We start from the raw sequence: 10,422 nt of genomic DNA, 5'->3' as shown, positions 1-10,422 counted from the left end.
GTCTGACACACTTCAGGCTTCCATAATGTCCCAATTGAGTTCCGAATTTGCAATGAAAGACTTGGGTCCTCTGCATTATTTTTTGGGAATATCAGTAACTCACTCTCCAGGCTCTCTTTTCCTTTCTCAGCGAAAGTATGCTTCCGACATCATTGCAAAAGTCGGACTCAGCTCGTGCAATCCGGCTACCACTCTAGTGGACACCAAACAAAAGCTCAGTATCTCTTCTGGTTCTGCTTATCATGACCCAACTGAATACAGAAGATTGGCTGGTGCACTTCAGTACCTCACTCTTACCCGACCTGACATCTCATATGCGGTTCAGCAGGTATGCCTATTCATGCACAATCCCAAAACAACACACATGGCTGCCCTTAAACGCATCCTCCGGTATGTTAAAGGAACTATTGAGTTCGGCCTCACACTTCTAGCATCTCCTCTCAGTCAATTGATATCATATACGGATGCCGATTGGGCAGGCTGTCCCGACACTCGCCGATCAACATCAGGCTACTGTGTATTCCTAGGAGACAATCTCATATCATGGTCCGCAAAAAGACAGCCAACGTTGTCCCGTTCCAGCGCAGAAGCCGAATATCGCGGCGTTGCCAACGTCGTGTCTGAGACATGCTGGATCCGAAACCTGTTGTTGGAACTTGGCTGTCCAATTCAGAAATCTTCACTAGTGTACTGTGATAACATCAGCGCCGTATATTTGACAGGCAACCCGGTTCAGCACCACCGCACCAAACATGTGGAAATGGACATTCACTTTGTCCGAGAACGAGTTGCCAAAGGAGAAGTCCGTGTCATTCACGTGTCTTCTCGTTATCAAATTGCTGTCATCTTTACCAAGGGTCTACCATCGACACTATTTGAAGATTTTCGAAATAGCCTCAATGTTCGCCCTTCGAACCTTTCGACTACGGGGGTGTATTAGACTATGTATTTAGTTATTACTTATCTGTATTTATTCTATTACTTATCTCTAGCCTAGAATATAGGTTAGTTTGTTGACTATAGTTGTTTACTTAGAGTAAACTGTATTCTGTATAAATACTAAACTTATCATCAATAACAATCACGGAGAATCATATTGTTACAAAAACCTTCTACATTTCTATAAACAAATGCTTTCAGTGCTAATGGCATCACATATAAAAAAAATTAGGCCATGACATTACATTTAATAAGATTGGATTAAAAGAGGCTACCTAAAATAATTAATATTAATATGACCACTTCTCACTTCCCTTTTAAAGGCAAACAGACAATATGCCACTGTATCATCACAATTTTACTTATTTAACTATAATCAATAATTTATTAAATTTAATTATCTTATACATATATATTATACATTCACAATAATGAAACGTATTACGGTGTAGGCGGCTGCACAAATGTAAACCCAACCCTAATATCCAAACTTTATACTTCATTCTTTCAAAATTCCGAACTGCACAAATGAAAGATCTCGGAGAAGCTAAGCAGATTCTGGACATAAGGATTGAAAGAGATAGGAAGGCTGGAAAGTTGTATCTCTCACAAGCTGAGTATATCAAGAAGGTCTTTATTTTCGTTTATCGTAATTTCAATTATTCCTAACAAATTATTATTGCAATCTTGTTGTAAATATACCACTTCGCATTTTTAGCAAATTGTGAAGCCTGCGAAGGTAAATAGTACTTCATTACATGAATTTGTTTCGCAGTTTGCGAAAATTGCGAAGAAAACTCATTCTATTTAGTGGTATTTACCTTCACAGGCTTCGTAGTTTGCAAAACTGCGTAGTAAAATCATGTACTGAAAGTATTATTTTGAAAAAAAAAACGTATAAAATAATAAAAAAAGGAATGTCAAATTCACAAGAAGAAAGATTTTACGTATATGAGTCAATAATTAAAAACTGAGTGCCAGATTCACAAACTAAGAAAGAAATGAAAAGAGAAAGAAAAATAAAATTTCTAAGTTGTTATATATACTGACATTTTGAGAAAAGCACAAATAAATAATATAGGTATGTAATGGTTTGGATAATTGATCTAATAAGAAACCAATAGACACCTTACAGATATTCAATTGATCACATAAATAGAATATTTCATAGTAAAGGGGACAGTTGACTATTTTGAACAAATACAGGAACTAAAGAAATATTAAGTCCAGTAGTTGTCATGTAGATCATATCAATAAAAATGCAGAAACTGAAGAAAAATTCGATTCAAATCACTCACTTCTTAGCATTGATAGATTAAAAGGATTAATTACAACATTAGACGTGCAAATTCATCCTTTGTGCTAATTTAACCCTCACTTTTGGGATCTATCCTAAAACATCAGAATTCAAGTCTAGAAATGTAATATCAAGCCACTTAATTATGCTGCTATACAGTGACTATTTGATGAAAATTTCTAAAAATGGTCCGGGATCAAGCTGGTTTTGGACCATTCAGATGATGACACATCAGCATATTACACCTGTGAATTCCATTTTAAAGAAGAATAATTCACTTGAATCTTTCTCTCCTTTGCCTTTCCAACTCCTTGGCCAATTCCCAGTGTTCCATTGTGAGTGAAGTCTCACCGAAACTTGCACATATTAGGCGGCCCATTGTCAACCATCTGTCATCATTAGAGGTGTCGAAATGGGTTATGTATCATAATCATTGTTATGTTATGCGTATCTGTGTATTCCATGTGATTATATATTATAGGTTTAATATATCATTTGTTTCCGAACTTGTCCAAAAAGATTGATTGGACCTTTGAACTGTCAAAGTGTCCCAATAGCTCCTCAACTTACATAAAATGTCCAGTTAACATTCTGAACTTGAGTAAAATATAATCAATTGATCACTCGATTGTAAAAAAATAAATTAAATGCGGAAGATGTATTCCACGCATAATAACTTTATAGACTATCGAAACACTTTGAAAGTTCAAGGGGTCAATCAAGCTTTTTGGACAAATTCAGAAGCAAATGATGTATTAAGCCTTGAACTTTTAAAGTCCCCTCATAGCTCCTCAACTTGCATAAAATGTCCACTTAACCTTTTGAACTTGTGTAAAATGTAATTAATTGATCACTCGATTGTAAAAAAGTAAGTTAAATGCGGAAGATACATTGCATGCGTCTTAGAATGTTATTACATACCGCGACCTTGGTTGTTTTACTTTTTTTTTTAAGATGCGTGACTAACTAGACATTTTATGCAAGTTGAAAGAACTACCTGAAAACGGGCAAATCAATCTTTTTGGACAAGTTCAAGAGGCAAATGATGTATTAAGCCTATATTATATATATATATAAGACACAAAAATGATATTTTTATCAGTCGTGTCAAGTGATTTGTCTCTGTAAATCATGGTGTTGTCATAGCACCATATTCATATTAATTTTGCATCTTTCATGCAAACATTATAATGAAAAAATTCTAAGCTTTCTCACCTGCTAAACTCTTCGCTGCCTAAGCTTCGATCTGCCTGTCTCGCTGCTACAAGGTCATTTTCTACCACCTGTTAAATGTCATCAACGGCATAAAAACAAATGAGAACTTGGTTTTATATCTGCACTCTTCAAACTATTCCAACTTTTGAGAAGTAGCTGCCCAACAGAATAATTATGATACCCTTAGTTTTTTGTGGTTTTGCAACTTAACACTTTGAGGACTTGGACATTTTTTTTTTTTTGTGACAAAATGGCACAAGTGGTTTTCAATGTTAGGAAAAAAAAATTGTACCACTGTTAAATTCAGACTGAATTTTTGGTATGAAGTTGATGACATGACTGAGGATATTTTTGTGGGTTAAATGCACCATTGGTCATTTCGGTCACAACAGAATTGACTTGTGCTGCTGTGTCATACATGTCATCATTCAGATGTTGATTGACCATTTTGAGACAACTAATGGTGCATTTAACCCTATTTTTCTCCAATCAAGTAATTCATTTAGAAGAAAAAGAAAATAACGAGAAAAAAAATTTCAAAAGAATAGCCAAGAGGAAACCTATTGATCTCAATCAACAAAGTGTTTTCGATTGAACGTGAGAGTTGAAGTTGTCTGAGTTTTTGCAGACGTTTATTTTTTTATGACTTTAGTCATTTAGAACAGTATAGGTTTGTCTTGTAACTTATTCTTTTTTCGCTTATTAATAAATGTAAACAACCCCTAACTAACCCTAAAAGGTACCTTGAAGTGTTAGGATTGTCTCACATATTTAAAGAGTCGTATAGCTTTCCAATTTAGCAATGTGGGAGGTTTAACACGCCCCCCTCACGCCCAATTCATTATCAGCGAGACCCCAACATTGAACCATGTTCTGATACCATGTAATCAAGGTCTAACTAATCCCAAAAGGTACCTTGAAGGGTTAGGATTGCCTCATATATTTAAGAAACCATATACCTTCCCAATTTAGCAATATGGGATGTTTAACAATAAAGCTTTTTGGTCCTTGTTGATGTTTGGTGTGTGAAGAGTGTCAACCTAATTGGGATGTCCTATCTCCTTTTGACATAAAAAAAACTAGGTAGAGAAAAGTAATTGGACAAGAATATCATTTTCAACAAAAATACTCTGACGAATGAGTACATGTGTTTTATCTTGACTATTATTTTGAAATTTCTTCTCTCTCCCCAACCCTACCTTTTTTTTTTTTAAATCTCATGTAATTTACCTACATGAGAAGATTGATGAGAAAAAAATCTGCTCCGCCCAACTTTCAACAATGATACCGAGAAAACCCTTTTACTATAACAATGTTGCTAGAAATTCCGTTTGTTGCTAATATGAAAAACTATAGGCATCATTGTCAGACTAAATTCCATAGTACTCAAAGTGAAAAAACGTGAAACCACAGTTTTTTTTTTTTTTAACTTCTTCCCAATTACAAAATACTTTGTTTATATGAAAACAATAGAATAGATAGTATAGAAGATTTTCCGTAACCCTTCAAAATCATTAGATATGTTATAAAATAGTCCCATGGCAAGAAATAAGTTTATAATTTTAAAAAAAAAATCTGCAGCGTCAATTTATTTAGGTAGAAAAAGGCAGAATATTTTCCTATAAAACAAAGAACTCGGTGTGGAGGGAATAGAAATGAAGACACAAGAGGAGATCAAGTTAAGTCGTTACCTTCTGCATTTCAGAGTCAATAGAATGCGGCAATGATCTGACAGTAGCCAAGTACCATCTCCAGGCCTCAAGGGATTCTGTAGCTGCAACTTCTGATGAACTCGCTGAAGAAGGATGGAAAGGCATGATTATATCAGCAGGCATAATGTTTGATTTTCCCTGGGACAATATTAGCAATTGGACATCTGCTGACATCTCCATTTTGTAGTATGTAAAATCATACTCTACCTGAAACAAATATAGTAAAATTGATATTGAGATCACTTTTAAAAAGACTAAAGACTTCAGCAAATTTCAGTAGTAGTAGAATAAGATGCACACTTTCCAATTCTTGAAACATAGGTATCTGTTGATGTTAATTCATTATGCAAAAAGCTAATTTGAAGTTTTGGAATAAGTTCGGGTTAATTAGAAAATTGTTGAATTGATTTGGGTCGACAAGGAAGTTTTTTATAACTGATTTTAAGGTTTGCCGTGAATTGAGAAACAGGGATAAATATTTGATGAGTTGTTTTTGGCGGGGAAATTTTCTGTCCTAATTACCGAAAAATAGGAAATTTGATGACTTCTTAATTACGATGTGACCAGGTTTTCTATGGGTTGTGGACGACTTGGTCGGGGCCTATATGAACACAAGAAAAGATGTTTATAATTATTTTTGAGAGTCAAGAAATAACATAGAGTAGAAAAACACTTGAGCATAGACTTTCAAAAAAATTATTGGATTTGTGAGGTTTCATAAAGTCTCATGTGAGTTGTTCTTGGTTGTTTCGGTAATAAAGACTTCTTTCTCATGTACATAAGTGTGAATTGGCCAAACCACATAAAATCTGTGTTGTCTATGCTTATTAAGCCGATCTTAATCTCCTAACAATATGTCATAGAAACAAATGAACCATTCTTAAACAAGCTCTATTATGCACCCAGTTCAGAAGATGAGAATTACCTTTTGAAAGGTTATCAAATCTTTTAGAAGCCTTGCATTTTCAACCCCAACCGAGTTTAGGTTTCCTGATTCCAACTGGGTCTCATCAACGATCATGTGCGAACCCTCTGGAAGCTGCAGGGCTCCAGATATCAGTCTGATATAGAAAAAGTAAGCTTGATTAGTTGCAGTTAGTGTATTGTTCAACTTCAAACAGGAAGCTAGCCAATATTCATACGACCTATGATAAGAATATGGGATACCTGTTTGTCTCATAATCCTTTTTTGGGGCAAGAGAGTTCCTGTTAAGATATTCCACAGTAAGGGGTATGCATGTTGTAAATGGTAGAAGGTTCTTCATAGCAATGCTGAGTTGAGTGCCAAAGACGGAAACGCTCTCTTTATTCAGACACATAAGATTTAATGAAAGCTTTCCTACAGCTACATTGTCAGCCCTAGCATGTACCTAATTAAGAAAAAGTCAGCACTTTAATGCACCAGAGAAGTGGAAAAGGAATTGATGTATGCAGATTGACAGAACTCAAACAACGACTATGAGAGAAATCCCATTTACCCTTGACAGAAGATGCAACAACATGAACTGGGATGCCGCTGTATCATTTCCAAGAATAGCTGTGAGATACCTCAACAGAGATTCCCTTATTTCTTTGACCAAATGTGGTTTTGGCTGTATAGTAAAAGTGGCATGCAAGGATAAAGAGTGTCAAAATTTGACTACAACGTGAAATAGATGGATATCTCTATATTCTTGATATATAATAGATATGGGATAGATAAATATAAGAAGATCAATTTGGCCGGCTTAGGTGCAGAAAAGGATAATGCAATCACCTCAACTATTGGGGAGCTATGAAGAAAGTCATGAACTGCAAGCTTCTGAATGACAATACAATGGAGACGTGGCACCTTCACAAATTAAACATGAAAAAAACAGAGTCACAAATATATATATATAATAAGCAATTCAGTTGCAGCAAGCATTCAGTGAGAAGTCAATAAACAAACTCTAAGGCAATACAAACAAGGTAAGAATACATGAAACTGACAAAACTCAAACCAACAGTATTAATTTTTGAAAAGCTTCAGGGGAATTTTGATACCTATTACAATATCACTCATTTAACTGAAGAGTTCCAAAAATACAAGTTACAGTAATAGTAAGTCAATACCTTGTTTGGAGGTAAGTTGACCAACAGTTCATCACAATTCTCATTAGAGAATACATCGTCTTCTTTCTTCTCCACTGTATCCTCCGAGTCAAAAGTAAGAACCCCCACAAATTCAATAATATCATTCAACTTCAACTCAGATTGGGGAGAATCATATATCTGCACAACAATATTAGGCAATTTGTCATTTAAAAGATAAAGGACAATAAAATTCTCATCAAGGAAGAGGAAAACATAGGCCTTGAAAATGACTGAGAATCTTTACCTTCACCAGACAAGAAAAAGGATCTTTGTCGCTAACTGGGACCAAATTGGTGCTAGAATATGCAACTTCAGTTTTATACTCCTGGGACTGTGAAGGAGAAGAAAGATGACCATCTTCTCTCTACAAAAGAAAATAATGTCAGTACATTTTTCAGATTACTATAACAGAACCACAGAGACAAAGAGGATTTCATCAACATGAGCCACTTGACAACAAATTAAAAGAATAGAAATGTTAAGGAAGAAAGTGTTTATCTTCTTCTGAAAGCTATAGCTTTAATAGACCATACAAATGCTTCAATTGACAATGTGGAAAGTGTTGCAATATATATGCAACACATAAGTTTGTTTCATACATTGAACAATTAACACGAAAGGAGAAGGCTGCCAGTAAAAGTTTCCAGTTCTTCTGACTTATTTACTTGTGATCCAGTTACATTTTTATCTCTCTAGTAATTGTGTTCAAACCAGAAAAATATATCTACTATCATTCGTGTCTTACATGCAAGTCTATGTTTCTAATTGTCTGTCTTTGATATTTGATTTCTGTTCCATTTGCAGTTCATGGATAATGCAATAAACCGCTAGAAGCTAAGGGATCTGTTCATGCGGCATATACAATTTAGGATTTTAAGTGCAGAAGCCTTGTAAAGCAAAGAGATTATGGATAAGATCTCTCTTTACCATGTCCTTCTCTGGTTTTTTCTCAAATAATAATATCAAAGCGAGAGGTGTAGAAGAGTTGGAAGCTGTAAGTTGACATTGAGAAGTATTTCTTGATTGAATTTAAATAACAAATATCTCACACAAAAAATGGTCAAATGATGAAGTAAAACCACCACATAGTGCTAGAATTCAAAAACCTGATACATTCCAGTTCAATAAGTTTGTCATTATAGTTTTAGATATGTATAATTTTACTAATGTCGTTGAATATGTAGTAATCATAATGAGGTTTGATCAACAGTAAACTAATCATTGTGCAGTGCAGCAATCAAATGGATGGTGGCTAAGAGAACCGGGATTTGCCAAAAATTAGAACAGAAACTTTAAAGACATCTGCCTAAAAATATTCAATCCTGGAAATCTCAACCAAGTTGACAAAAATTTGAATGTCTAACAAACATTAGAGTTGCACTATCACCATCTTTAGTAGTTAACATGTGAAAGTATCCAATCAAAGTTCTCTTCAAAAGAAAGAAAGAAAAGATAGAGAGTTGTCATCCTCACCATCCTTTTTGCACTAGGAGAATCTTCTAACATGTCACATGAGACCTGTCATCAGAAACTGATATGTCAGAAATGCAAACTAGTTATATGAAAACATCCTAATGCATCCATAGGCTATCTGAAAACTAATCAACCACTAACCAGTATTATCTAAAGCTGAAAAATATATGATTAAAAATTGGAGTTAATACTCAGACTAAGGGCCCCACCGGCATTTATTACAGGTGCAAGCAAATGGATGAAAGATATATTAAAGATTGAACAAAAATATAACAAAGTGATAGGAAGTACATGAGAATCATTCTTATCCACAGTTTCAAAGTCCATTCTCCCACGCTTATCCCTTTGTTGAGATGTCTGGTCCATGTTTGTATCAATTTCGATCTCAGAAGTAGAATCTGCCCACGAATTTAATCCCGGGATCTGGAAAGTAAACAATCTCAAAACGATCATATGGCTGAACAGAAGAAAAACATAATTTCTAATATAAATAGAGAAGACCATTGTCAACTTCTATCAGTTCAGTTGCAATTGAACAGGATAAAAGCATAAATTGCTGAAGAAAACTTGAGTGAAGAAGACTCACTGGAACACAGTACAACAATTGTCGTTCCCAAATTCTCATATCTGGCGATGTTCCCACGGGGAATTGACAAACATCCATGAATTTGTTAGTTCTCCAAACAGATCCATCCTTCAACAAAAAAAATGAAAGACTGCTTTAGCAAATGATTATATAAACTATGGAGTGTGTGGCAGAGAGATTCCAAGCACATAAATTTACCTTATAAGCACCAACATAGAATTCATTGCCTAACATGTCTTGTATCATTCCCTTAAATCTTACTAGAGTATTGGGCTTAAGCCATCCCATAGTTGCAGAACTGAGAATTGGAACCTAATAATTTTTTCAATAACACACACGATCAATAATAAACATTTGACCTTAAATTCTCGATCTAGCTATTGAAATCATACAGAAGCAACAGCGAATAAGAAAGTGAATGCACCTGGGAGAGGTTGGATTGGTCGGAAAGGAAATGACGGAAGAGGTCCGCGGCTCCCCAGTCTTTGCCATCGAAAGAGGAAGGGTCCGAACCCGACCCGATCGCCTTCTCAAATGTCAATCGAACGGCTCCGAGAGGGTTTGCCAAGCAATCATATGGCAGTCCAACCATTTTTCCGATCTGAGAGTAATCTTCTGCTTCACTTCAGGTCTCCGATCCGACTTCGCGCGCTAAATGGGGATTAAAAAGAATATAATTTCCCGCCAAAAACAGTCTTCCCGCCAAGTGACGTGTCAATGGCGGATGGGCTAGGTCTGCATTTGGAAATGGGCTATGCAGTTGGACCACTCCTTTTACTCTGAGCTTTTTACACGAATATCAACTACAACGTTAAAGGGTAAGTCACGTAATAGTCATTATATTGGGCAATTATTTATCACTATCTCATACTTAAAGAATTTCTTAAAATGTCTAAGTATTTTCAAATTAAAAGTGGTTTTAACATATTAAAAAAATAAAATAAAACTAGTTTTAGTATATTTTCAACGCTGAAATTGATGGGTTTTTTTTTCTCAAACCCTAAAAAAATAACTATACATAATGACAAAAGAATAATAAAAGTTTCAAAACTGCTTTAAGATGTAATTTCCTCGCATTACAACTA

At 35.1% G+C, this 10,422-nt stretch overlaps 1 protein-coding gene across 2 annotated transcripts; it reads right to left on the bottom strand.

Annotated features, from left to right (window-relative positions):
* Positions 1-2,231: 2,231 nt before the first annotated feature.
* LOC136228036 (mini-chromosome maintenance complex-binding protein) lies at positions 2,232-9,984 on the bottom strand. 2 transcript variants are annotated; one of them, XM_066016863.1, is made up of 14 exons: positions 9,762-9,983; positions 9,536-9,649; positions 9,338-9,445; positions 9,043-9,174; positions 8,752-8,796; positions 7,523-7,642; positions 7,258-7,416; positions 6,920-6,994; positions 6,642-6,755; positions 6,331-6,533; positions 6,089-6,224; positions 5,143-5,370; positions 3,452-3,519; positions 2,232-2,625 (listed from the first exon to the last, which is right to left on the bottom strand). In XM_066016863.1, exons 1-14 carry the CDS (start codon positions 9,927-9,929, stop codon positions 2,511-2,513), a joined length of 1,785 nt encoding a protein of 594 aa, XP_065872935.1. In that variant the 5' UTR covers positions 9,930-9,983; the 3' UTR covers positions 2,232-2,510. The 2 variants fall into 2 exon arrangements, with proteins under 2 accessions (XP_065872935.1, XP_065872936.1); XM_066016864.1 differs by lacking the exon at positions 8,752-8,796 and having other exon boundaries at positions 9,762-9,984.
* Positions 9,985-10,422: the final 438 nt, after the last annotated feature.

The sequence above is a fragment of the Euphorbia lathyris genome, chromosome 4 (assembly GCF_963576675.1).
Source record: "Euphorbia lathyris chromosome 4, ddEupLath1.1, whole genome shotgun sequence".
In the NCBI taxonomy this organism is placed as follows: domain Eukaryota; kingdom Viridiplantae; phylum Streptophyta; class Magnoliopsida; order Malpighiales; family Euphorbiaceae; genus Euphorbia; species Euphorbia lathyris.
This window is presented reverse-complemented; position numbering and strand designations above follow the sequence as displayed.